The sequence below is a fragment of the Gossypium hirsutum genome, chromosome A01, assembly GCF_007990345.1.
Source record: "Gossypium hirsutum isolate 1008001.06 chromosome A01, Gossypium_hirsutum_v2.1, whole genome shotgun sequence".
Lineage (NCBI taxonomy): Eukaryota > Viridiplantae > Streptophyta > Magnoliopsida > Malvales > Malvaceae > Gossypium > Gossypium hirsutum.
The window spans coordinates 8,635,862-8,663,279 of NC_053424.1; the positions used below are offsets into that span (position 1 = coordinate 8,635,862).

The following is a 27,418-nucleotide window of genomic DNA, read 5'->3' on the forward strand; positions in this document are numbered from 1 at the left end:
TGTTACTCTTATCTGTCAAAGGAATTTGGAGCCTTCTTCAAATGTTGTGATCCGTGCAATACATCAAATGTTGCAGAGAGGATAAATTGTTCGTCTAGAGCATGTTTATAGAGAGGCAAATGACGTAACCGATGGATTGCTTAATAATGCAAAAACAAAGGAGCTTGGATATCATTTTTCAATGAACCTCCAAAAGAAGCTAAGTCAACGTTACATGCTAACAACGTGGGGATCACCTACACAAGGATCAGTAGTAGTCATTGTTCTTTCCCTCTATTATGTATTAAAAAAAAATCATACATAAGCTTGACCCGTCCCATGAGCACCTCTACTCTTTACCCTAATAAAAAGAAAGGACAAATTTCAAAATTATATATGAATTTTGATTCAATGTGCAATTTGATACATGAATTTTATTTTAGTGCAATTATACACATGAAAATTTAGTTATTGTCAAATGTGTAAATGAAATATTAATTTTGATTCAATCATATAGGTTTAAAGAAATAAGTATATCAAATTATTGTTATATTGGATAAATATAATTATATGTATATACAATATATACATAACTTATAAGAATTGAATAAAATCAAAATTTATTTATAAAAATACATGTTAAATCAAAATTTATGTATAATTTTAATATTTATCACTAAAAAACATATATCTCCCCACCTTTAACGTGGTTAAAGAACATCAATTAAGGGCTAGTTTGGCTATGTTTTTGAAAAGTAGTTTTGAGAAGTGTTGTGGAAAATTGCTTTTGAGAAGTGCTTTTGAAAACTTTAGTTTAAAATTTGAGTGTTTAGCATTGTTGTCAAAAAGTACTTTTGAGAAATAAAATGTCCATTTTAGACATGTTATTATCAAATAACAAATATATATTTAAATAATATTTAAATTAGTTAATATTATTATATTTTAGTAAGAATATAAAAAAATTATTATGACTTCTTGTTAATATTTTAATATATAAAATATAAATTTTAAATATTTTTAAGCAATAAATATTAATTATTTATAAAATTTAATTAGAATATATAAACTATATTTTAAATATTTAAATATAACTATTAAATATTTGTAATTAGTATTTTAAAAAATATTTTTTTATTTTTAATTAATGATTTTAACACATTTTCAATTGAGTACCAAAAAAAAGAAAAAATACTATATTATTAGAGGGGTGAAAAAGTAATTAAGTACTAAAAGTACTTTTAGGAGAGAAAAAACTAAAAATTTTAGCTTCTAAAAGCTAAAAATTTTAGCTAAAAATAGTTTATTCTGTACAATTTTTTTTCTAAAAATACTTTTGAAGCTAGAATTACTTTTGAAAAGCAATGCAAAACTAACCCTAAATATAACATGTCAAACGGTCCCTACAATTTCACATTTTCACTTGGACTAAAGACCGTTAAGTTAACTGCCGTCAACTTCTGTCACCTACAAAACCGCGTTAAAGTGGGGTCCCCTTTGATCGTTTGGTCCCAAGCTAATCAACCATTCCTTTCCCAGTTCCATCTAATTTATTATTTAAATTGTTTTTCTTTTTCAGTTCAAAATTTTAATTTCCCATTTTTTTGTAGAAAAATAATTATGTGAAGCATATAACAATACACTGCTGCACTTAGAGGACTTTCACGAAGCTTTCTGATATTAAAATAGCAAAGCTTGCGAAAAGTTACTAAGTACACAAAAATTTCTAACCTTTTCTTTTAAAAAAATATACTGAGAAAAAGAGAGAGATAAACAGCTGGTTTTTCATGGCAAGTGATACATTCCCAGGCTGCTTCAGATACATTGAAAATTTACCATTTCCTTATAAACAAGTGGGGTCCTCTTTAGTTTTCTCTGTAATGACCGCCTAATCAACAGCCTGGAAAAGTTGTGTTATATGCACTGCAGAAGCAGCTTGCACCTTTCTTTCTTTCTTTTTTTTTTGTTTTTTGTTTTTAAAGGTTTCTTTTTTTTTATTTTTTTCTTGGTGATATTCTTAATAGCTCAACTTGGGAGTTTTTGTCTTTGAGAAAAAAAAAACCCATTGTTGTTTCCCATTTTGGCTTCATTTGTGAGTTAAGGGCATTGATAAAGTTTTGATCTTTGTACTAAAGTTTATTTCATTTTTTCTTTATGTTGTAATGTTTATTAGCATTGGGGTTAATTAGATCCCAGGTTTGCAAAAGATATGAACTTTGAGGGGGTTGAATTATTGCGACTCTAAGGAGTTCTTTTTTTGTGGGATTTTTGGGGTTTCTTTAGATCTTAGTTTTACTTGGTTTGTTGATTTAGGCATTTGAATTTATTGAAAAAAAGTTGAAGATGAAAATGGGGAATTTGGTGGCTTTGGTTTTAGCTGTTGTGTTGTTTGAGTATTTGGGGTGTGGAATACAAGCCTCATTCACACCTGTTGATAATTACTTGATTGTTTGTGGTTCTTCAAAAAATGTTACATTCCAAGGTAGAACTTATGTTCCTGATTCAGGCCATTCTTCTCTTACCTTGAAGAGTGCAAGTTCTGTTGTTAGTTCTAATTCTAGTGTTCCATCTTCGATATATCGATCCGCTCGAATCTTCTCCGCCATTGCTTCTTACAAGTTTGATATCAAGCAAGAAGGTCGGCATTGGGTCCGCCTTTACTTTTATCCTCTTCCAAAATCAGGCCAGGACTTGACGTCAGCTCCGATAACGGTTGCCACAGATGATTTTGTGCTTTTGGACAACTTTACTTTTGAGAAGTATAATGGTTCTTTTTTGTTCAAGGAGTATGCAATCAATGTGACTTCAGATACCCTGACTGTTACCTTTGTTCCTTCGAACAATTCGGTTTCGTTTGTTAATGCCATTGAAGTTGTTTCCATCCCGGATGCAGTCCTGCCTGACCAGGCATTAGCTCTGAACCCGTCTGCTCCTATTAGTGGTCTTTCGGAATTTGCCATGGAAACCGTTTATCGGTTAAACATGGGAGGGCCATTGATCACTGCTGAGAACGATACACTTGGAAGAACATGGGAGAATGATGTTAAATATCTCCATGTAAACAGCTCTGCTCTGAATGTTTCGGTCAATCCAGCTTCTATCAAATATTCAACTTTGGTTACGCCTGAAACAGCGCCAAATTTGGTCTATAGCACTGCTGAAGTCATGGGTGATGCAAATGTTCCTAGCATGGCCTTCAACGTGACTTGGGTCTTCACTGTTGATCCGAACTTCAGGTATTTAGTTCGGGCACATTTTTGTGATGTCATGAGTTCATCTCTCAACACTTTGGTTTTCAACGTTTACATAAATGATGATATTGCTGTTTTAAGTCTTGATCTCTCATCATTGACTGGTGACCTGAAGGTGCCTTACTTTAAAGACTTTATCTCCAATTCTTCAGTAGAATCGGATACTTTGACTGTCAGTATCGGTCCAGATTCATTGGCAGACATCACGAATGGAACTATGAATGGCTTGGAGATTATGAAAATCAGCAATGATGCTGGAAGCCTGGGTGGGGTTTCTTCTGTTAAGAATCTCCTTCCGGAATCATCCTCGAAGAAGAACAAGATATGGATAATAATCGGTTGTATTGTTGGAGCTGTAGCTGCAGTGGCATTAATCGGATTCTGTTATTGTTGCCTGGTGGCGCGGAAGTCGAAAGATACTCAACAAGGACATCCATGGTTACCTTTGCCCTTGTATGGAAACTCACTGACCATGACCAAAATGTCCACAACATCGCAGAAGAGCGGAACAGCAAGCTGCATTTCATTGGCTTCCTCCAATCTTGGCCGCTTCTTCTCCTTCCAAGAGATCCTTGATGCGACCAACAAATTTGATGAGAGCCTACTTCTTGGAGTTGGTGGTTTCGGAAGAGTCTACACCGGCACTCTTGAAGATGGGACTAAAGTTGCTGTCAAAAGAGGTAATCCCAGATCCGAACAAGGTCTTGCTGAATTTCGCACCGAAATTGAAATGCTATCTAAACTTCGCCATCGCCACCTTGTCTCTCTTATTGGATATTGTGATGAAAGATCGGAAATGATTCTTGTTTACGAGTATATGGCTAATGGACCCCTTAGAAGTCATCTTTATGGAACAAATCTACCTCCTCTGTCATGGAAGCAACGACTTGAAATATGTATTGGTGCTGCTAGGGGACTTCATTATCTCCACACTGGTGCAGCCCAAAGCATTATTCACCGTGATGTGAAGACAACAAATATTCTCTTGGATGAGAATTTTGTAGCCAAAGTAGCAGATTTTGGTCTTTCAAAAACCGGTCCAGCTTTAGATCAGACACATGTGAGTACTGCTGTTAAGGGTAGCTTCGGTTACCTTGACCCTGAATATTTCCGGAGGCAGCAACTTACGGAGAAGTCTGATGTGTATTCATTTGGGGTTGTTCTGATGGAAGTTCTCTGCACTAGGCCGGCTTTAAATCCTGTTCTCCCGAGAGAACAAGTTAATATCGCTGAATGGGCAATGACTTGGCAGAAGAAAGGTATGTTAGATCAAATCATGGACTCTAATCTGGTGGGGAAAGTGAATCCCGCTTCTCTTAAGAAATACGGAGAGACAGCTGAAAAGTGCCTGGCTGAGCACGGGGTTGACAGGCCATCCATGGGAGATGTATTATGGAACCTTGAATATGCTCTTCAGCTGGAAGAGACTTCATCAGCACTAATGGAACCAGATGATAACAGTACCAACCATATCCCAGCCATTCAGACACCACTTGAGCCATTCGATAACAGTGTGAGCATGATCGACGGTAATTCCGGCACTGATGATGATGCTGAAGATGCTGCTACTAGTGCAGTATTTTCACAACTCGTAAATCCTCGTGGAAGATAGACGGTAATTCCGGCAATGGACATCCTGCTAAAAAATCCGGTTCTCCTTGCTGGCTTTGCTTGAGAGAATACTTGGAAAATTCCCAAGAGGTTTAATGAAGGTTTCTTTTTTTTTTCTTACATTTATTCTGTTATTTTTCATCAAATTTTCATCCATAATATATTTAGTTTGTAATATATTTGAGTGATGGTTACCGATTAAATCCATCCGAAATTTGCATGTACTGTACCATAAATATCCATTATTGTTGATTTAATTCATGTTACTATTACACAGTTACCAGATAAGGAATTTATCTCATTTGTTCTCTGCTCACTGCATCAGTTTACAATTTATGTCTATTTTAGGTTTTTTTTCTTGTGAGATAAAAGAGGAATTTTATTGCATATTTATTTTATTTGATGAACTGCCAAATTAGATTTACTACAGAACATTCGACACTGGATTTTTATCATATTCAGACAAACACAAAATCAACATATCCTTAAACTGCAATCCAACCCGTCATTCTAAAAAATCCATGATTTATCTCCTACAAACTATTCCGCTCCCACTAGAGGCACCGCTCGTGCAGTCTAGAGGGCTGTAGTCCATCAGCGATGAATCTCTTTGGTCCGATGCTCTGGCTGGAGAAAATTTACAGGTATAACAATCGGCAGCGAGAAGTGATGAGGTTCGATATTTGTCTTCTCCTCCAACTATTGGCATTGCCGTGCCTGGTTTTGCAGGGTTCATGAAATCTGGCTGATAAGTCCTACCAAGTACTCCTTCTACTTTTGAAGATAAACCGTAGAACTTGAATTGCAGCTCTAAGTGTGCAAAACAGTCGCCAGAGGGTATTTGGTAGTTATGAATACGATCATCTTCCCTGGTCACCGGCACCACATTGACTGAAATCTCAGCAATATCAGGTAAAGTCACTAAGACACTATTCTTGTCAGATGTTCTCTCCACTGTAAGGTCACTTTCCGGGGATTTCCATGATGATAAATGGCCTTCCGGTACGACAATTACGTTCCCATTGTAAGAGAACCTCAGATGGTCAAATTCCTCATCCCAAGTTGCTGCACGTTTGGCCTCAAGAGAAAAGGTTTCGGATCCAAAGAGGACACCAATTGCTTGAATCCAAGTATAATCCCGGGTTCGGCCTGCTGGCCTTAGGCCAATGAACCTGCCATTAATTTGGAGGTTAGGATCCGATACCAAACTGAAATGCTCATTGCTCTTCCCGTGGAAATAAAACACGATGCCATCACCGCCGATGAATCTAGGATCCAAGCATGCTGCTCCAGGGGCATTGCAGTTCGGCTTCCTATCTACAATCACAAAAAAACAAAAAAAAAACAGACATTGTAACAACACTTAAAATAAGTTCAACATGAAATGATTAATATTTTTTTTTCCTGTTCCTTACTTTTGCATTCAGCTTTGCATATAGGGGAATCGCAATTAACATAGCAAACTTTTGCCTTCGGATCCGACGGCTTCATCGATGGGCATTGAGACGGGCATCTCATCGTCTTGAGAAAGCAAGGACTCCTACGTGAAAAGCAAGTCCTACGTTCTGGAACACCCTGCCCATGAATCTGCATCGATGCTGCTGATATGAAGAGAAGCAAAATAATCAATGAGGAAGCATTGCGAATGATCTTCATTTTTTTTTTTTGATAAAAGAAGCCTAAGCTCCAGAAGGTAACCTTAGAAGTAAAAACCCAACTTTCAGAGATTTATAATCTCTTCTGAGAATCTTTACTTATCCTATAATTTAGCAGCTTTTGAAGCAAGAACATGGTCTCATTGTAGCATTCACAAGATTGTATAGTTTTGGTCAATGCTTTGGGATTCGTATTTGTGATTTAAAAATTGGCTGTTGACAATCTGTTAGGTTGGTCTAGGATGGATTCATTGTTAAGTGACTTGTTTTTGGTCAAACCCGGGATGTCTTGAATACTTTTATAAGGATTAGTTTAGCAATATTTCTCAAAAATACTTTTAGGTTAATTTTTAAGTTTGAAAATCACTTTTTCTCTCAAAAAAAAAGTAGTCTATTATAAAGAGGAACAGAAAATCAGAAAGAAAACCATTTGTTTGACTATATAGAGCTAATAACTTATGCATGAACTCGAATGTTGGATTACATAAACAACATTTTGCAAGAGAACAGAAAAGATACATGACAAATGCACTTAAATGGGGGCATGCATACCCATGTTACGCCAGTGCATGAAAACTTACCTAAACAATGCCCGGATCATCAATAAGCCTACACTTTGCAGAGGAAACAACAAATGCAAAGAAAGATTATAGCACTACAATGGAATTTTCTCCACCAATGAAGATGGCTATTTCAAGCAAACAAATGGCTCTGAGTTTTTAATTGATTTGTGCATTCATGAAGCTAAGAAGAAGAGCACAAATGATGTTTTACAATCAAAACACGTTTGCACACATATATATGAAACACCATTTGTTCATATAAAAAGTAAAACCTGCAACTACAGATCAATTACAATGTTCTTCTCTTTGACTTTCTATCCATCGTCGACAAACTCAAAGCTATGCTAATGATGGCGATGCAACAGCAAATGTTATATGCAAAACCAGGACATTATCCTTAAAACAACATGCTCACAACATATTAGGCATTGAATTCAGCGTCATCTTCCATTTCTCGAACAGCTTGAAGAGGACCACTACCAAACATGAAGCCTCGATCGGAGAGATTGTTCAAAGGACCATCTCCAAACCTGTTGGTTCAATCCGATTCAACCGGTTCCACTCATCATCTGACAGAGACCAGTTAAATATGTCAATGTTTTGCTTTACCCTGTCGGGTTTTAGGCTACATGGTAGAACACTGGTTCCTCTTTGAAACCGCCACCATAGAATTACCTGCAAACAAGCAAAGCGGACGGACATGTCCAGAACATATTCAGACATGGATACGGAGATACAACCCTCCAAAAATCTTTCAAAAACATGGAAAAACTGAGAAAAATTAACATACCCACATTGGACTTGAGTCCAAGTAACATAGCTCTAATAAAAATGATTGTTATGATCAACATTTGCTCTACCATAAATGATCGTGATCCTAAATGCTCCGAAAATGACAGACATGCTAAATAACCCACAAATTTTGATTCTTGTAGTTGCAAGTTATTTGATAAGAAAACCATGCACTATACATATGAAGGTTCAAATACATAAGATATCCCATGCCAACCATCATGCTGATGTTAAAAGAAAAAAATCCTTGGGCCAATCCTGCTGCACATCTCATCGCATTTCCAAACACATCTATTACAGCCCAATCATGATAATACAAACATATATACTCATAAAAGCATAAGACCGTTTCCTTGCACAAATAACTTTAATCAGTTGTAGGCTTCCCTTATTATATGGTGTTATTTTGTTGGGACGGAGTTGAATGCAACTCTTTTTCTCCAATGTTCAAGCTTTGTGTTGGTTCTGAGAGTCTTTTGTCCACTTAGCTCAATGCAAGGTTATAGATCTAAATTCGGCTACTAGAAAGCAGTTGGGCATACAAGACTGACCTAGAGATTCAACAAATTTAACCATAAGCATACGGGGAAGAGTTGGGTAAGGAAGCCCCTCCTTCTTTACTTTTGTTGTGAAATGGCAACTAGTCTTAAATTGTTTCATAAAGTCTGACACATTGATGCATATAAGTGAATCCTACAATATGGATTTTAGTTTTCTCCCACAAAAGATACTGATATTCCCAACTCTTCTCAGTTTTGTTTCTGCTAAAAGTATAGACTCAGTTTTGACAGATGATAAACATAAGCTCTAACCGAGCTCTTGTGTCAGGTCAGCGAATAGCTCTATGTTCAAGTAGACCCTAAGCCGGATGCATCTAAATTTTGTATCCGTAAGCATTCATTATATACTCATGCACTTCAGACACCGGTAATAATCTAAAATAGTTCACTTGTGTTTATTATTGTACCTTCCACCTTATATCATTTTGACATTCAGAAATGATCCCATAAATCCGACAACAAAGTAAGGGATAAAATAATTTGTCAGTTACCAGGATCAATAGGTTGATATTTTACATCAATGAATGAGGTCAACATACTGTCAACAAATTTGAAGTCGTTCATTAGCCTACTTTAGGTCTGAAGAAACACAGAAAACGGAAGGTAGAATGATAAATAAAGTAAAACTAGAGATGATATTGTTAATAAAAGGTATACCTGCTCAGGTGTCTTTTTGTGCCTATCTGCTATCTCTCCAACAAATGATAATTTCAGTATCGGTCCATGTACTGATCTAGACCTCCGAAATGAAATCCGAGGAGTTCTGGGTTCATCTTCCCCACCCGATCCACTATCGGACACTCCAGGACTTGAAGTAGGTACTCCCAAAGGTGTATGAGCCGATCCATGGATACACTTCATTTGGCAGAACTTCACCAGCTCATCTTGCCTCCAAAAAGGATGCAACTCCACCTATAAAAAAAAAATGAATTAGTTGTATAACTCAATGAATTTCGCCAGATATGGGATTGAGAAAACAAAAAGCAATCAACGAGAACAATAAAGGTCAATATCTGGAAAAGTATTACGAAATCGAAGTGACAAACAAAACGATGTGCATCAACTACAACATAAACAAATATTCTAAGTCCATCAACTAGTAAAGTTTGCCTCAAATGTTGCGGACTCGCATTCGAACATTGTAGAAAGGACTGGAGCTCACCAACTCCGTGTTCTTAGCCAGGCAAATAGATTTGGATCAAAAAGAGAACTTAGAAATCATCTCAAATTAAATGAATGCAAGCAAAAGTTCATAGATTCATGCTAGCAAATTCCACATTTGAGTCACCAACAATTATTCCAATGACTACACATCAATCAACATATGGACAAATATGTAAGCATTCCTTTAATTTCACGGTAAAGTTCTCAACAAATCTACTAAAAGATCGAAGACTGTAAAAAATGTAAAGTTAAAAAATGCGTGAAAATCTCTCATACCTGATTAACAGCAGGTACGATTTTTGCGAATTTAAGCAATTCTTTGATCTGATGAACACCGAAATTGCTAACACCGATAGCTCGAACTAAACCAGAATAAACTAGGCCTTCCATGGCCTTCCATACCTTCTTGAGGCGATTCAGAAACTGCCAATGCTCACTCCCAGACTTCAAAGGCGGATCAGTTGCATCACCAAAACCAGAGCTCTCAGGCAAATGCATCAAATGAAATTGATGCCCACATTGAAGCTTAGCCCACGACCGATCCCCATTATCAGTAACCGTTTCAAGGCAAATCGAGCATGAAACAGAGCCGTATAAGACATTTTCCCTAAAATACTCATCTCATTCACCGTGTTTTGTAAAAGATTTTATATTAGTAAAATATTTTCAGCCAAACAAACACCGGAAAAAGTTGAAAAGTTTTTCCAGAAAATGTTTTAGTTCCAAACAAAAGCTGCTACCACTAAAATATTTTTCAAAAATAATTTTTGAAAAATAATTTATTTTTTTAGAAATAATTTACTTTTATAGTATTTAGATAAAAATCTATATAAAATATTTTCTGTTATTTAATAAATTTTCTGAAAATATTTTTCGAAAAAACTATTTTTAAATATATTAATAAATTTATATATATATTAATAAATTTATATTTTAAATTGTTTTTACATATATTGTAATAATTTATTTATAAATAAATAAATCAAATTAAATATATAATAATACTCAATTATTATATTGTTCATTCTTCATCCGGATTTATTGTATTGTTGCTCTAGACTTAGATAGAACTTCATAATTTATCCGGATAAAGTGCTCAAAAACTCTAACAAATAGAATAAAAAATAGCTCATTTCTGGACAAATTTAAATCGAATTTTCAGCAAGGAACATTATTTGATTGCAGTCATTTCATTGGGCTATTTTTCATATGAATTATATAAATATCAACTATTACATGCATTGATAAATTTGATTTTGAATTGTGGTTTCACTTAAAATGGTTTGTTTATTTCACAGAAAATAGTTTTTCGAAAATGATTTATTTTTATGAAAAAGTTAATATTTTATGGTATTTGAATTAATATATGTAAAATATTTTCTATTTTTTGACAAATTTCTTAAAATATTTCATAAAAATTATTTTAAATGAAACAAACATATATTTGAAATTTTATTATATTTTCATTGTTTAATTGAGTTTATTTTAAAATTTATATTGTTTTTGCATATATTAAAAATATTTTGTTAAATTTAGGTTCATTACAATGTCAGTTTTTAATTACATGAATGTCGAGTGAGTATTTTTTATTTAAAAAAGTGACATCAACAAAATTGACAAAAAAATTTAACAATGTCAACAATTGGACTTGATATTCAAATATGAAAAGAAGAAGGATTAAATTCTTAAAAACAAAAGTATAAAGATTAAATTGTAAATTTGTGAAGAGTACATAGACTTATAACATATTTTAACCTTTATACCAGAAAACATTTATTATTAATATATTTATAATTGTAATAAATATTTATTATTAAAATATTAATATTGAATATTTTTAATAATAGATCAAAAATATTATTTAAAAATATTATTTCTAAAATTTATTATTAAAATAAAATTAAAATATTAAATAATTTATTAAAATAATAAATTATTTTAATAATTTATTATATGAATAAATATAAATAATTAAATATATATTTTTAATAATATTTTAAATTAAAATTTTAAATATTTTTAAAAATAAAAGTAAAATTTATTAAGTTTGATTTCAATTAATTTTTATATAAAAATAAAATTACCTATACACAATCTAAATGGGACAGCTAAATAAAGGTAAAATATTATTAACTTATTTATGGTATAAAGGATGATTTCAATCTTCCATACAAACTGAACTTCTTAAAGGAAATTCATTGGTCAACATCTTTTACTGCAGACACATGAAATAGATTAGATATATAAGTGTTACATAAAAGACAGTATCTTGAAAAAAAAAAAAGGTTACATAAAAGACAATATATATGAATGAAGAACCATTTAGAAATGAAAATATTGAATTAGCTTTCATTATTTTAACTGATAAAAGCTACCGTTCCATGACTTTATTTCTTGCAAACAATGCCATATCCAGCTGAAGCCCCACGGATGCAGTCGAGGGTGAGAATTTCAGTCTGAGATGTGGTCTCTTGATTTGAACCGGTTTCTGGTGAGAACAAGCATGTTGAACATTCTGGAGAAAGAAGTGAAGTTGTCCTATATTTATCTTCACTACCCACAACAGGCATTGCCACACCAGGCTTGGCCGGGTTCTCGAAATCGGGCCTGTAAGTCCTTCCAAGGACTCCATCAACATCAGGGGAAAGGCTAAAGAACCTAAACTGCACTTCCAAGTGAGCAAAGCAGTCATCAGAAGGTACTTTGTAGTGGTGAATCCTGTCATCTTCTTTGGTCACTGGAACTACATTCACCATAATCTCTGCTGTGTCCTTCAGTGTTACAATCACACTGTTCTTGTTTGCTACTCTCTCAACTTTCACTTCTTTTTCAGGGGAGTACCAACTTGAGAGTGCACCTTCTGGGACAACTAGTTCCTCCCCGTTGTAACTGAACTTTAGATGGTCCACTTCACTGTTCCATGTTGCAGCCTTAGTAGCCTCAAGTGAAATGGAGTGAGAGTTGAACAGGATTCCAAGTGCTTGAATCCAAGTAAAGTCCCGAGTTCGGCCTGCGGGGCGGTGGCCGATAAAGCGGCCATTGATTTGTAGACTGGTACCAGAGACCAAGTTGAAGTGCTCATTGCTTTTTCCATGGAAGTAGAAGACAATGCCATCACCACCGATGAATCGGGGATCGTAGCATGCTGATCCAGGACTATTGCAGTTTGGTTTTCGATCTAAAATCACAAAAGAAAACATAAATTAAACTTTGACATATATATGAGACACTTCAAAATGAAACAGAAGAAGGTGATCTTACGTTTGCAATGTGATTTGCAGACAGGTGAATCACAGTTAACGTGGCAAACTTTAGCCTTTCGGTTTTCATAGCTAGTGCTTGGACATTCATAGGGGCATTGTATATACTTTCCATAGCACCGGCTCGCCGGATTGCTGCAATAAACAGAATCTGCTTTTGCTTGAATCACAGTTGAAACAAAGATGATGAGAATGATAAAGAGAGAGCTGCTTCTTATCTCCATGCTTCAGTTAGTAGAAAGAAACAAGAATTATGATTCAAATGATGTGACGAACTCCTGGATTTATTGTCCCTATATATAGTGTTGGAACTGCTGTGTTTCGTAGTATTATCTGTTTTTATTTTTTACTTGCAATGTTGTATAATGTTTGAACTAAAATTGAAGCATGAACATGGGATATAAAGGAATCTTTTGGATGCTTTGATCTTAAGGATTGAACTCAGGGCTCACAAATGTAATCGGTTATCAATAATGAAAGGATAAAAACTGTTGCTTTGAGGATAAAACATTAGTTTGCCCCTTTACTTTGTTCTGAAATAGTTGAACATTTCTTTAATTTATTCAGGTTCAGGATTTAAAGACCAAAATATGTATTCTGCAAGTACACTGAATCTTCTTCAATGTTCAAATTAATTTTATAACGCCAGAAAGAGGGGTATATTTTCTCAAATTGAAAGTCATGGAACTGCAATATCATGTATGTATGTGTATGTATGTATTGTATGCCAACTATTCAATTAGAATTCCCCTTGTAATTTCGCCAACCTTTTGTAAACACCATATCTTACACATGGTGGTACTCGTCGATGCAAGCAACCTCTGCTGTAAGACTCAGTACACTCACTTAGTCCTAGTGGTGGCACAAATGTAATGGGTTATACTAATGTCTCATTCATTTACTATTTTTAGTAACTCATATTTCCACGCACACGTACATAAATTATATTGCCCCTTTCATTTCCATTTCATTATCTGTTGACTTAATGGTAATGAGAGATCTTCTAAAATTTTAAGTCTCATAATTAAATACTTAATGAGTTAGTTTAATCCAAATTTATTATTATAAGTTAATTTAGGTTGAATTTATTATTAATTTAGTATTTATAATTATTATAACTATCCATTATTCAAATACATCTATAATATAATATAGAGAATATTAATAAATATTAATATAGACAATATTTTAGATGAATATGATAAAAATATCAAATCAATTTAAAATTTTACATGCGTGACGACATATACAAATATCTTGACAAATTCAATAATTAAATTGTTAAAATATTAATTATATAATTTTTTTTGAAATAATATAAAATCACCTTAATTTTACATGGACTGGAGTGGATCCCTCCCTATTGTTGATATAATAATGATTGCAGTGATTTATCCTATCATCCTTAAAATGGTAAATTTTCAATTTAAGCTTTTTATAAATTATAAAATTTTAAATTAGTAATAGTAAAATTACACTTTGACTCCCTCAAGAATGATAAAAATCATAAAGATGTAGGCTACTAAACTGATTAAATTGTATTTTTATTATCGTAAAAATATATAATTTAATTTCGATGCCCTCTCCCTAAAAAAATTTTCTGGCTCTGTCATTGCATATTTCCATTTCCACACGTAAAAAAAACAAGATGTAGATGTCCTTCACATTGAGATTTAGAAACATTTTTAGAGATAGGCTTGATGAATTGAACAAAATTTAGAACACACAAATTTAGAATCCACAAATATAATAAAACATTCTTTTAATGATTTTATTATGATGGGATTTCATCGGATCATTTTAAATCAATGGTTGAAATAAAAAAGAAAAAAAACATTAATTCATCGATGATCATGCTACGTAGGATTTTCATTGAGAAACATTAGCTTATTTTTTAACTAATTCAACCAGTTTCAACATTAAAAAGAAGAGAAGCTAATTTTTAGAGAAAAATAATTTATTTGATAATTGATTTAATAGGGTCCAGATCACTAACGCAATTTTTTATTTTCTAACTTTACTTAATTAAATGACTACAATTTTCTTATTTCTATATTTTAACTATGATAAATCTTACGAGATCTCACTATAATAAAATCTCAAATTAAATATTACTTTGGCCACATTTCAACCTGCACATTTTTGTTGACCATGACTAAGATCAACTGTTGAAACAAAAGTGGAAAATTCATATTATTGAGTCACTATCTGGAATATAAGATATCCCCTTAAGAATGTAGGATGCTAAAGGTGTAGTAATTTAAGATTGACTAATTCGTAATTAGTAGTTATGTTATACGTCAATAACCTGATACTTAGATCTTAGAAAAGATCTGAGCCTCCGACCCATGACCCAACCACGAGAGGACAACAAGGTGAACCAAATCGCAAGGCAAGGTTATAGACCCAGCTCGTAGGAACCTTGCGCGAGCTCATAGGGTAGGATTGCAGGTACAACTCGCAGAACTGGCTTGCAAAATAAGATTACAAACCTAGCTCACGGGGACCTAGGGAAGGTCGCAGTCTCACTTCGCATGTACCCAAGGAACTCGCAAGAAGTGTCACGTGCTCCATAGGCTACCCAGACACATGTTCAGTAGGTATGAAGTTCGTCCAGAATGCCAGTCCCAGGAGCAGAAAGGACCGTGTGCTCCGTAGACACTTGCCCAGCAAACTTAAAGTTCGCAAAGAATGTCAGTACTAGGGACAAAGAATGTTAGTACCGGAGACAGCTGAGTCAAGACAAAATAGTAAGGCCTTATCATGAGTTGTAATAATACAATTAATAACATATATAAATACCAAGATACTCATATCAATAAGACACAAGCTAAATATTACTCTACAAGTTACATTATTCACTTTACTAGTGGATCATTTCTTTAGATAATAATTTACATATATAAATTTATTTTTCGAAATTGTGTAATCAAGTGTTTATTTACTTTGTGCTTTTACGCATTTGCCATTTGTAATACAACAACACTCCAAACAATAACCAGACCTTTCAATGACGATTACTTATTTTTATTGTCTTCATTTGGATCAATTTAAATTTGAAAAGGGAGTTGGATTTATACTGGTGGGATGATGATGACGTTAAAGAACCCTCATATGACACGTTGAACCCGACCAATTTCTTGAATTTCTTATATAATACTTTGAATTTTATCATCCACCCAATGCATATACGTGTAAATATAGGTTACATAATAGACAATATATATGAATGAAGCACCATTTAGAGAAGAAAATGATGTTCTCAGAGTCTATATAGCTTAATCTTTCATTATTTTAACTGTTAAAAGTTACCATTCCAGGACTTTATTTCTTGCAAACAATGCCATATCCAGCTGAAGCCCCACGGGTGCAGTCAAGGGTGAGAATTTCAGTTTGAGATGTGGTCTCTTGGTTTGAATGGGTTTCTGGTGAGAACAAGCATGTTGAACAGTCTGAAGAAAGAAGTGAAGTTGTCCTATATTTATCTTCACCACTCACAACAGGCATTGCCACACCAGGCTTGGCCGGGTTCTCGAAATCGGGCCTGTAAGTCCTTCCAAGGACTCCATCAACATTAGGGGAAAGGCTAAAGAACGTAAACTGCACTTCCAAGTGAGCAAAGCAGTCATCAGGAGGTACTTTGTAGTGGTGAACCCTGTCATCTTCTTTGGTCACTGGAACTACATTCACTATAATCTCTGCTGTGTCCTTCAATGTTACAATCACACTGTTCTTCTTTGCTACTCTCTCTACTTTCACTTCTTTTTCAGGGGAGTACCAACTTGAGAGTGCACCTTCTGGGACAACTAGTTCCTCCCCGTTGTAACTGAACTTTAGATGGTCCACTTCACTGTTCCATGTTGCAGCCTTAGTAGCCTCAAGTGAAATAGAGTTAGAGTTGAACAGGAGTCCAAGTGCTTGAATCCAAGTAAAGTCCCGGGTTCGGCCTGCGGGGCGGTGGCCGATAAAGCGGCCATTGATTTGTAGACTGGTATCAGAGACCAAGCTGAAGTGCTCATTGCTTTTTCCATGGAAGTAGAAGACAATGCCATCACCACCGATGAATCGGGGATCGTAGCATGCTGATCCAGGACTATTGCAGTTTGGTTTTCGATCTAAAATCACGAAAGAAAACATAAATTAAACTTTAACATGTATATGAGACACTTTGAAATGAAACAGAAGAAGGTGATCTTACGTTTGCAATGTGATTTGCAGACAGGTGAATCACAGTTTACATGGCAAACTTTAGCCTTTCGGTTTTCATAGCTAGTGCTTGGACATTCATAGGGGCATTGTATATACTTTCCATAGCACCGGCTCGCCGGATTGCTGCAATAAACAGAATCTGCTTTTGCTTGAATCGCAGTTGAAACAAAGATGATGAGAATGATAAAGAAAGAGCTGCTCCTTATCTCCATGCTTCAGTTAGTAGAAAGAAACAAGGATTATGATTCAAATGGTGTGATAAACTCCAGCATTTGTAGTCCCTATATATAGTGTTGGAACTGCTGTGTTTCGTCCTATTATTTGTCTTTGTTTTTTACTTGCAATGTTGTATAACGTTTGAACTAAAATTGAAGCATGAACATGGGATATATGGGAACCTTTTGAATGCTTTGATCTTAAGGATTGAACTCAGGGCTTACAAATGTAATCGATTATCAATAATGAAAGGATAAAAAACGGTTGCTTTGAGGATAAACATTGATTTGTCCCTTTACTTTGTTCTGAAAAAGTTAAACTTTTCTTTAATTTATGCTCAAGGGATTCATTCAGATTCAGGTTTTAAAGATAAATATGTATTTTGGAAGTATGTACACTTCATCTTCTTCAATGTTCAAATTAACATATGGCTATCCCTTTGATTAAATTAAAATGATAATAAAATTTTGATAATTGTCTCTGCTGTTCTTGTAAGAGAGAGTCCTATTCATACCTTAGATATAGCTTCCATATTCATGGCGTTTTGCTATTGAATCAAGAAATTTCTATAGATCTACAAGAGTAAGTAAAAGTATCATGAAAGCCCCTATATTATGAATCAAATTAGATTTTGTCCTTTTACTTAAAAAATAGACAAATAAGTCTATATTCATTAGATCAAATAGGAAACTGGTCCTTCTATTAAAAACTTTATTAAGTTTTATTGCTAAAAATTGGTCCATATATGTCAACATGAGATTCACGTGACATGCTACATATCACTTCCTAGTTATTGCACCAACTACGCCAACTTTTAACAATATAAATGGATAAAAAATTTTAACAAAAATGATAAATTTGTTCTTTAATATAACATACAAAGACTAATTTATTTATTTTTTGAGTAGAGAAGACAAAATACAATCATACTCATTATACAGAGGCTTATATGGTACTTTAACCGATAAAAATATTATAAGGATATATATATATATAGAGGAAGGTTGAGATTAATAAAGCAACTCCAAAATCAAACATCACATGAACGTACAAGCAGTCTGGAGCTAAAAGAAACTCTTCCACAACAAGCCTTTCTCTTAGATAAATGGGAAGGTAATCAAAACATATAAGAACTACTTATAGCAGACACACAACATAGTTCTCCAGAAAACACAATCATGGACAACTAATGCAACTTCATGATCTGGTTTGCCAACTTATTATATTCCATTACAATTTGGCCAGCGGATCCTATAGCTTTTCCACCACAGTTAAGGTTGAGGTGAAAATTAATGGCAGTTTCGGTTATACTTGGGTAGACGGGGGGCTTCTTCTTAGCAGCAGATGGTGTAGGCAAGCAGGATCTATAAAAAATTATAAAAATTAATTTTTATATTAGAATGAACCTAGACAACCAAGTGCCCAGGTTCGTTTTAGACTTAATTTTTTTTTCTAAATTATATAAATTTAATTTTATTTAAATTTTATCAATTTGTAAAACATTATTAAAATTTATAAAAATATTAAATAAAATTAATAAATAATAAATAATAAAAATCATTTAAAAGTTAACTCCAAAATTTATTTATTTTTATATTTATTTTCTAAAATATTTTTTATTTTTATTTTTATTTTGATAAGTTTTAATAAAATTTTAAAAATATATAAAAAAAATTAAAAATGATTTTTTATAAGTTTTAAAAATAAATTTCTTAAAATTTAAGTCTAAAAGAAATTAGACAATCATTTGTCCAGATTCATTCTAGTAAAAATTTAATTGTTTATTTTTTTTTAAAATTTGATTTTTTTTATTTTGTTGATTTTTACAACTGCCACTTATTGGAGTTGGATGTCAACATCGTTAACTCCCACATCAGCATTGTAATGATTAAAGATGATCAAAAAAATTTAATTGATGCAACTTGAGAGTTTGCAAACTTAATTATGTACATTTTTCACAGAGAAACTTAATTGATTTTTTCATCAAAGTTGAGGGGTTCATATACCTTTTTATAGCTTATATATAATTAAAATCATCCATATATATATATATAAAGATGGATAATCCAACATAATACATCAAGTTCTTATCTATATAACGTTAAACGTTATTTGATTGTAATTTTGTAACGCCCCAAAACCCGGCCTAGAAGTTTAGATCGAATCCTAGAGGTTACATTGGCCACCAGAAGTGGCGGAAACAATAACTTTAATTCAAACCAAGAAAACCTTTTTGTTCATTATGTTTGAAACAATATTAAACCGGCGTCAAACATTCAAAAATAAAATCCAGAGTTTCTAAAGTTCAGTCCAAATAACAGCTTATGAAAGTCTCAATCAGTATGTCAAATATAATATCAAACCACAAAGATGACGATCCAATCATACGCAATAATCATAACATTTTACATGACGTTAACTATATTGTTAATAACCAAAAGTTCACACAAATAGGCAAATTGTTCTGACAAACAGATGTATATTCAGATACAAACAGATGCACAAGTCAAGATCCCATCCCGCTAATCAAACACCACTTTGTCCATCCAGCACACCACATAAGGGCTATGGTAGGCTCTTCCACCATGCACACCTCATAGAACCATAATAGGTTCATCCACCCTACACACCACAACGTCGAACTCTGCCACTTGAGTAACTGTATACAGCTGAGCTAGTATACGTAGAGGATAGTGCGGTAAACCACTATACAAAAGTATCGTAGTTAAAATTGCTAATTCTATCTTCCTTCTCTTCATGGTCAGATCCTAAAATTTTCATGCTATACAACAATGCACACATTATGCAGACATCATACAGAAACGGACATTAACATTTCCAGTTGAACAGATTCAGATTTGATTACACTTGTATTCTAATATTCAGTTACGTCAACTATAATAAACTCATACTTATTTATCACATTAACAAGCAATAAAATTAAAGCCCATAAACGCATATATATACACGAACGAAACTAAATCGAGTCCCAAACACACTTACCGAGGCTTGAACGAGGGTTGGATTGCACAGAAACATAAAACAGACAATTTATGATTCAAAACAAAAATTTTGCAAAATAGGGTCATATGGCCGTGTGGAAGTGCCCAGGCCGTGTGTGGATCTACACGCCCATGTGAAGGCAACACATGCCTGTGTGAAGGCCACACACGCCCGTGTGGAGAGAACACACGCCTATGTGAGCAGCCCGTGTAACTCACTGTCCAAAGATGCCAAAAATAAATAGTAGAAAAGACACGGCCGTGTAGAGATCTCACACGCTCGTGTGAGTACACATGCCCGTGTGCTCAGGTCGTATGGTACCAAAATTTTCCAAAAAGCTCTAATTCCCAATTTTACACGGCCGTGTGAGCCACCCATGTGGGGCACATGCCCGTGTAGCCACCAGTGTGGTTATGAAACGACATCGTAACAACCTAAAATTCGTGTTTTTGACACCGAAACGATCCCCATCCTTTGGAAATCCAGAAATGTACTGAAATGTGCAGAATATCATGCAATCCATTAATAAATCAACATTTAAAATCAACATCTTCGGAAACACACCTTAAATCAGAATTGCAAACAACAAGGATTAACCATTTCGCCTCCAGAAAACTATTCTGACTCACATCTGATAACACGAAACACACAAGAGCAATCTCCTTTGACGGAACGATAAATAAATTGCACAAAACAGAAGAAGCAAAAACAAACACAATTAAAATTGAAAAGAACAAAAAAAAGAAACGATGGGGAAGAAAAAGAAAAAGTATAAAAATGAAAAACGTAAACTTATTTTCTATTCTAAAATTAACTTCGCCTTTTTGAAAAATAAAATAAAAACAAATAAATATCATAAACACTCATAGGGATTCGAACATGAGACCCAAAGTTATACTAATACATAATTAACCACTAAACCAGCAAGCCTATTTTGATATTAAAACACGAAACTGAACCCAAATGTTCAACCCACTCACTGACCCTAATCACAAACCTCAAAACTTTTAACCCCAGATTTCGGGATGTTACAAGTCACCCCTCCTTAAAAAAAATTTCGTCCTTGAAATTTCCTACTAACTGGACAACTGTTTAAACACAAAACTCATCATTACGCTCCCGCTGCACATTCTGACCTCGAAACACTACCATATCATACTAAACCTTAAAATTCCGCATACATACCCAGAACACTTAATCACTGAACCAGATCAATTCACTTCTCTATTACACACACAAACACAATGCCATCTTCAAAAAGTCAAATCATTTCCAAACAATAGCACACAAACTCAACAATATTACACAACCATAATTGACTAAATGTCGTCAAGGACAGTCCCTAATCCGATGCCCCGTGGACCTGCATTTAAGACACGCTCCCAACTTTTTTCCAACAATCACCCGGATGACACTTTTTACAATGCCCACAAACTGACACACTCATGCCACTATTAGAACCTCTCACATTACTCTTACTGACATTCTGCTGAGACCTGACACGCTTCGTAGATTGAGGCTCCAACCTCGAAAGACTACAATATCTTTTCTCCCCACAATCCTCACACCTACCTTGAACCATTTCTCTAGTTCTCTCTAAACTAGCCTCGAAAACTTTTTCTAACACTTTTCTCTCAAATCGAGTCAACGCCTCAGTGCCAACCTCCGGGTCATCGCTACCCGAAGCTGACGGAATCACATTGACTTTCGACTCTTGAACAAACACACGTCCCAGAAAAGCCAATGACTCCTCGAGAGTCTCACCAGACTGACTCTCACGATCTTACTTATCACCAGAATCCATATCAAACTTCAAACTGACCTCAAGAATCTACAATACCAAAATCGAACACAAAGATAATTGTCTAAACATTACCATTGTATTATTACAAAACTAATTCAACAAGTTCAGAGTTTTGTACGGACCAGTATCGGAGTCTCAAACATTTTAGTTTCTCAAAAACTTTTTCAAACCACTGTGGTACATGTCGTAACCATTTTTTGGTAAAACGGGAATCGACTTGGATTTTGAAAATGAACGCAAAAAACGGGAGTCGCCACCGATCCTTTTTGACTAGGTGTGATCGGGTCACCTCGTTAACGTGGTTGTTTTTAATAAATAACTTGATTTGTTTAAACAACAATTTTGGTCTACGCAAATCAAGAAAATAGGTTCGGGAGTCGGTTACGCACGAGGAAAGATTAGCACCCTCGATACGCCCAAAACTGGTACCTAATTGATTAATTAGTGTCTTAGTGTCGAAGATTGAAAACTTGGAAGACTTTTGAAATACGATCCCTCTTTGTAAAGAAAATGCTTAAATATTAAAGACCTTCTCGTCTCAAAATATGAAATGTCATATCCAGTGAGTTAGGACACAACATCTTGAATTTTCGAGAGCGAGCTTGCCTTTTATAAAATCTGTGTATTTTATTAAAAGGGTATTCGATTATTTAGAGTAAACGAGAGAAATCGAAACCCAGTAAGTTAGGGCACGTTTTCTCGAATTCTCAAACACCGAATATTGCCTTTATTCCAAAACAAATTCTTATTTCGAGATGACAAAATGTCATACCCGGTGAGTTAGGGCACAACATTTCACATCTTCGAGAATAAGCATTTTTCAAAACTCGTATAGTGATTTAAAAAGAATATATTCCGTTATTTAGGTTAAATGAGAAAAGTCAAAACCCAGTAAGTTAGGGCACGATTATCTCGAATTACCTAATACAGGATATTGCTTTTATGAAAGAATTGTTTGAATATATTGAGTGAAAAAATATAACGTGATTTATAAAAGCAAATTTTGTATTAATAATAATGTATAATAATGAGCGTGACTATATCAAAAATAATAATGTGAGCAATTATATAAAAATGAAATAATAGCAAGCCTAGTAATGTGTAAATATAAACAAATGCATGAGGAAAATAAAACCATCGAATACATGAATAAATAAATAAAGATGCATAAAACATGACAAAAGAAAAATGGCAATGATGACGAAAACAATAATAATATCAATAGTATAAAACGATAATAATACATATGGTATTAAAATATCTATATACTAATAGAAACAAAAAAAATATATGATATATTAAAAATATACGGGATATGTATCTGAAATGAGTACATAATAGTTATAAAAATATACATAATAGAATGTACAAACAATATGATATTTACAATATATATGTACATAATATATATGATATGCATGACATAATATTAATATACATGTGCATAATATGGAGTATTATATATATATATATTAAAAGGATGCATATATGATATACAAATGCATTAACAAAACAATAATACCAAAAATTAATAATAATATATAAATGTAGACGTATATGTACAGGTTAAAGATATATACACATATAATAATACATACACTAATATTATTACCAAATATAATGGGAGCAAAAATAGATATAACATATATGTGTATAGTATGGTATTTAAATGCGTATACATGAAATATACATTGGGAATAATAATAATATATAAAAACTATAAACATATACATAAAATATATATATAAGTGTCAAATGGAAAATAAAAAGATTACTAAATAATAGTATAAACATGCTAATAATAACAATGAGAATAATAAATAAAATGATAAATAATATTAAAAATAAAAAAAGGGAAAAATAATACAAAAAAACCGTATTAAATATGAAAAAGGGACTGAATTCGAAACAAAATGAAGTTCTGGGGCCGATTTAAAAAATAATAAAGGAGAAATGGACTAATTTGAAAACGCGAGCGACTGCGGAAGGCCAAAAGGGAAATTTTCCCAAGCCCTTAAAATGACGTCGTAGAAGGGAGGACCGAATCGCAAACGCTATAAATTCCAGGGCCAATTTAAAAGAAATTAAAACCTGATTGCAAAATATATAAAAAGCGGAAGGACGAAGCATGCAATTAGACCATGCTTACAAAAACACGCGGATCCTTCGGGCAGACGGGTCGGGTCGTGGATCGGGTCGCTAAACGACGTCGTTTTGGGTGCTGAATGCACGCCCCAAAACGACGTCGTACCGGGGGCCTTTAAAAGTCAAGTTTTTTTTTGAAACTTCATTTTTCATTCTTTCCAGCAAAAAAAAGCTGAAAACCTCTCTCCCTCTCTCCTTTCTCTGCAGCGAGCCCAGAAATCGGCGAGGAGCCGACCGTCTGCCTCCGTGTCGTCCGCCGCGCCAGCTGTCGCTCCGGCCACCGTACACTGAAGCTTAAGCATTGTTGTCAGTGTAGGAAGACGTAGGTTCAGGTCCACTGAAGCGCATTATCTTCCTATTTAAGGGTTGAGGAAAGGCTATAGGTAATTTAAGATATTGTATAAAAAAAACAGATATGATCAGAATCTATAATGAAATTGTATGATATATCATATAAGAATTATTAAATATTTAAATTATTTTACTTATTTATTATTTCTAGTTATTACAAATTATCAATTCAAATATAATATCATGTATAGCCAAGTGCGGGTATTTCTCTTATATTTATAATATGAAAATACCTTACGAGAGTTTGACGTTGTTGGTAGAAATCTTGAGGGTTTAATATTGAATCCCATCATATAGAATTTTTGTGTGAACTGATTAGTGGATTAATGAAACAATCATATTCTTGATTGAATCTTGATTACAAGTTATTAAAAGTCGTAAGAAGCCATGAAGAAGAGCTCAAAAGAACTAGTTATTGCCGACGCACTACATATAGTAAAACGAAGTACATAGTCTTAAAAAAAACATAAATCATGGTCAACTAATGCAACTTCATGATCTGGTTTGCCAACTTATTTATTATCTACATATGTTTATATATATTCCATTACAAATTCGCCAATGGATCCTATTCCTATAGCTTCTCCAGCACATTCAAGGTTGAGGTGGAAATTAATGGCAGTGTGGATTATACGTGGGTATACAGGGCTGCTTCTTGGGAGGTTGTGTACCTGGTATGCAGGATTTATAAGGCATTCCACGGCCACATGGTACAGCAGGTTTATTCCTCCTAGGAGTGTTAAACACTGGTCGATCATTGATGTCTGCAAAATTAACAGCCACATAATTCCTGTGTGGTGTATATAACTAAAACCATTCATAAAAGTGGAGATTACTATAGAAGTAATAAACTTGTTGATGTAATTACTTACCCTTTGCCACCAGTTGTCGAGCCATGGTGGAAGTAGGGATAAAGAGAGTGGAAGCCAGGAGAATGCATACCATCACTAATAATGCTTTCATTTTGGGGGGTATATTGTTGTTGTTAATAGTAGGTAGTTTGTGTTAAGCATGACCTTTCTTTCGACTACTGTTTATAGGTCGATATCTCAAGTGTGTTGTGGCTACTTTTCAAAGATAATTTGTTAATAAATTATTATTCACTGTATAAAACTAGAAAATTTGACAAAGGGAGGACTGAAGAAATTTCCACGGCAGGCAATGGGTTAGAGCTATTGTCCCTTTCAATTTCAATTTCTGTCTTTTTATGACCCATATTTCCACACAAAAATCAAATTTGTAGCTGTTGTCACTTTCATTGTTCTCTCACTTGGAAAATTAGAAACATTGTTAGTGATGGACTTAATGGATAGAACAGGTAAGGAGAAAATTTATTGGTCAAGTTTACGTTTACTAATACATATAATGTATAAAAATATAATTTGTTTGACCGCATTTATACTTATTGAGTCTAATAATAAAGAATTTGATGTATTTTTTTGTCCGAATTTTATGGATGAAAAAAATCAACTCGAAAAAACTTTACCCTCTATTTAAGAACTCAATTCAATGGAAAAAATCTTGTTCAACAACAATTATTTTAGAAAGAAAATAGACTTTTATTATATACTTGATATATCGATTTTTAGTTTCTAATGATTTGATTTTAATTTTTTTATAATATTTATAATATATGAAAATATAATTTATTTGATGACTCTTATTATATACTTGATATCAACTTCTAATTTGCAACTATTTAATTTTAATTACTATTCAATTTTGTCAATGAAAGATAGCAACATTCACTCTAAGTCTCAAAATATGTCTATTAGATCATGATAATACGGACAAATATATAAATTGCCAAGAAATAGTAACTGATACAACGTGGAATCACTTCTTATACCAACAACAATAAGAAGCAAGCTTGAGGATCAAGCATAGGACTATGAGGTCTTGCTTATCTCTCATCTTTATCTTCTTCATTAAGTTATGTACTTTTACTTTCTTCATAATTATGAACCATTGACTAACTTAAACATTGAATAACAATCGAAGTGTCAAAATCAATACCCTTTTAACTTATCCCTTAACTTACTCTTGAGTCGTGCAGATCAAGCCAAGCCCCTTGAACCACCTTAACAAGCCTAATTTACACCAATTCAAAGAATACTTTTTCCATTGGAAATTTCAGTTTCATAAAATTTCACAAATACATTTATCTCCATTTTTTTGGTTTATCGAAAGTTCCTCCATTTTTAGTTCCATAAAACTTCCATATTTGAGTTTCATAAAGTTTCCCAAACACATTTATCTCCATCGTTTGCTTTATTGAAAGTGCCTATAAAAGAGTTTCTTAAATTTCTCATCTTTGGGTTCATAAAGTTTTCTAAGCAAATTCAATCAACCTCTATTTTTTGGGCTTATTGAAGCTTCTAACTTTAAACTTGATTTTTGGGTTTCTTAAAGCTTTCATCTTCGGGTTTTATTTAGCTTCCCAAGCACATTCATCTCTATATTTCGGGTTTATTAGAGCCATTTTTTATTTCTTAAAGTTTTTTATCTTTGGTTTCCATGAAGTTTATCAAGCACATTTGGTCTCCATTTGTGACTTTCTTGAAGCATCCTCCGTTTCTGGGTTTCTTAAAGCTACCTTCATATTTGGGTTTCGTACAGCTTTTCCAATGTACTTTACAATCGCGTCTGTAGCACAGATTTTGCAATCAAAATTTCGTAGTCCATCTGCAATTACGATTCTGTAGCACAGTAGCGATGATTCTATAGTCCAAATTCTGTAGGGACGATCTACAGTCACATCCATAGTCTAGTTTCTTCAGTAACGATTGTATCAAGATTCTGCCGTTACGTTTGTAGTCTGCAGTGATATCTGTAGTCCAGATTCAACCACGATT

The 27,418-nt window shown here is 33.6% G+C and overlaps 4 protein-coding genes, 1 long non-coding RNA gene and 1 pseudogene across 5 annotated transcripts; 1 reads left to right on the forward strand and 5 right to left on the reverse strand.

Moving 5' to 3' along the window:
• The first annotated feature begins 1,570 nt into the window (after nt 1–1,570).
• On the forward strand, nt 1,571–5,113 carry LOC107917765 (receptor-like protein kinase THESEUS 1). Its single transcript, XM_016847068.2, has one exon. It carries the CDS (start codon nt 2,323–2,325, stop codon nt 4,840–4,842), a length of 2,520 nt encoding a protein of 839 aa, XP_016702557.1. The 5' UTR covers nt 1,571–2,322; the 3' UTR covers nt 4,843–5,113.
• Nucleotides 5,114–5,218: 105 nt separating this feature from the next.
• LOC107917766 (uncharacterized) lies at nt 5,219–6,861 on the reverse strand. The gene is made up of 2 exons (XM_016847069.2): nt 6,257–6,861; nt 5,219–6,158 (listed from the first exon to the last, which is right to left on the reverse strand). The coding sequence occupies exons 1-2, from the start codon at nt 6,495–6,497 to the stop codon at nt 5,368–5,370; spliced, it is 1,032 nt and encodes a 343-aa protein (XP_016702558.1). The 5' UTR covers nt 6,498–6,861; the 3' UTR covers nt 5,219–5,367.
• Nucleotides 6,862–7,208: 347 nt separating this feature from the next.
• LOC107917768 (aldo-keto reductase family 4 member C10-like) lies at nt 7,209–10,261 on the reverse strand (annotated as a pseudogene).
• A 1,691-nt stretch (nt 10,262–11,952) lies between these two features.
• LOC107917571 (uncharacterized) lies at nt 11,953–13,062 on the reverse strand. Its single transcript, XM_041075722.1, has 2 exons — nt 12,837–13,062; nt 11,953–12,753 (listed from the first exon to the last, which is right to left on the reverse strand). Exons 1-2 carry the CDS (start codon nt 13,057–13,059, stop codon nt 11,963–11,965), a joined length of 1,014 nt encoding a protein of 337 aa, XP_040931656.1. The 5' UTR covers nt 13,060–13,062; the 3' UTR covers nt 11,953–11,962.
• Nucleotides 13,063–15,874: 2,812 nt separating this feature from the next.
• On the reverse strand, nt 15,875–17,304 carry LOC107917132 (uncharacterized). Its single transcript, XM_041075727.1, has 2 exons — nt 17,034–17,304; nt 15,875–16,950 (listed from the first exon to the last, which is right to left on the reverse strand). Exons 1-2 carry the CDS (start codon nt 17,254–17,256, stop codon nt 16,160–16,162), a joined length of 1,014 nt encoding a protein of 337 aa, XP_040931661.1. The 5' UTR covers nt 17,257–17,304; the 3' UTR covers nt 15,875–16,159.
• Nucleotides 17,305–24,962: 7,658 nt separating this feature from the next.
• LOC107917573 (uncharacterized) lies at nt 24,963–25,622 on the reverse strand. The gene is made up of 2 exons (XR_001689755.2): nt 25,436–25,622; nt 24,963–25,327 (listed from the first exon to the last, which is right to left on the reverse strand). It is a non-coding gene; the product is annotated as an uncharacterized lncRNA (long non-coding RNA).
• Between the last annotated feature and the right edge of the window lie 1,796 nt (nt 25,623–27,418).

Excerpts from the sequence above, each read along its gene's own strand:
- LOC107917765 (XM_016847068.2), top strand. The coding sequence starts at position 2,323 with ATGAAAATGGGGAATTTGGTGGCTTTGGTTTTAGCTGTTGTGTTGTTT.
- LOC107917766 (XM_016847069.2), bottom strand. The coding sequence starts at position 6,497 with ATGAAGATCATTCGCAATGCTTCCTCATTGATTATTTTGCTTCTCTTC. Across the intron at positions 6,159-6,256 it reads ATGCAAAGCTGAATGCAAAA|ATAGGAAGCCGAACTGCAAT; the intron begins GTAAGGAACAGG and ends TTGTGATTGTAG.
- LOC107917571 (XM_041075722.1), bottom strand. The coding sequence starts at position 13,059 with ATGGAGATAAGAAGCAGCTCTCTCTTTATCATTCTCATCATCTTTGTT. Across the intron at positions 12,754-12,836 it reads CTGCAAATCACATTGCAAAC|ATCGAAAACCAAACTGCAAT; the intron begins GTAAGATCACCT and ends TTGTGATTTTAG.
- LOC107917132 (XM_041075727.1), bottom strand. The coding sequence starts at position 17,256 with ATGGAGATAAGGAGCAGCTCTTTCTTTATCATTCTCATCATCTTTGTT. Across the intron at positions 16,951-17,033 it reads CTGCAAATCACATTGCAAAC|ATCGAAAACCAAACTGCAAT; the intron begins GTAAGATCACCT and ends TCGTGATTTTAG.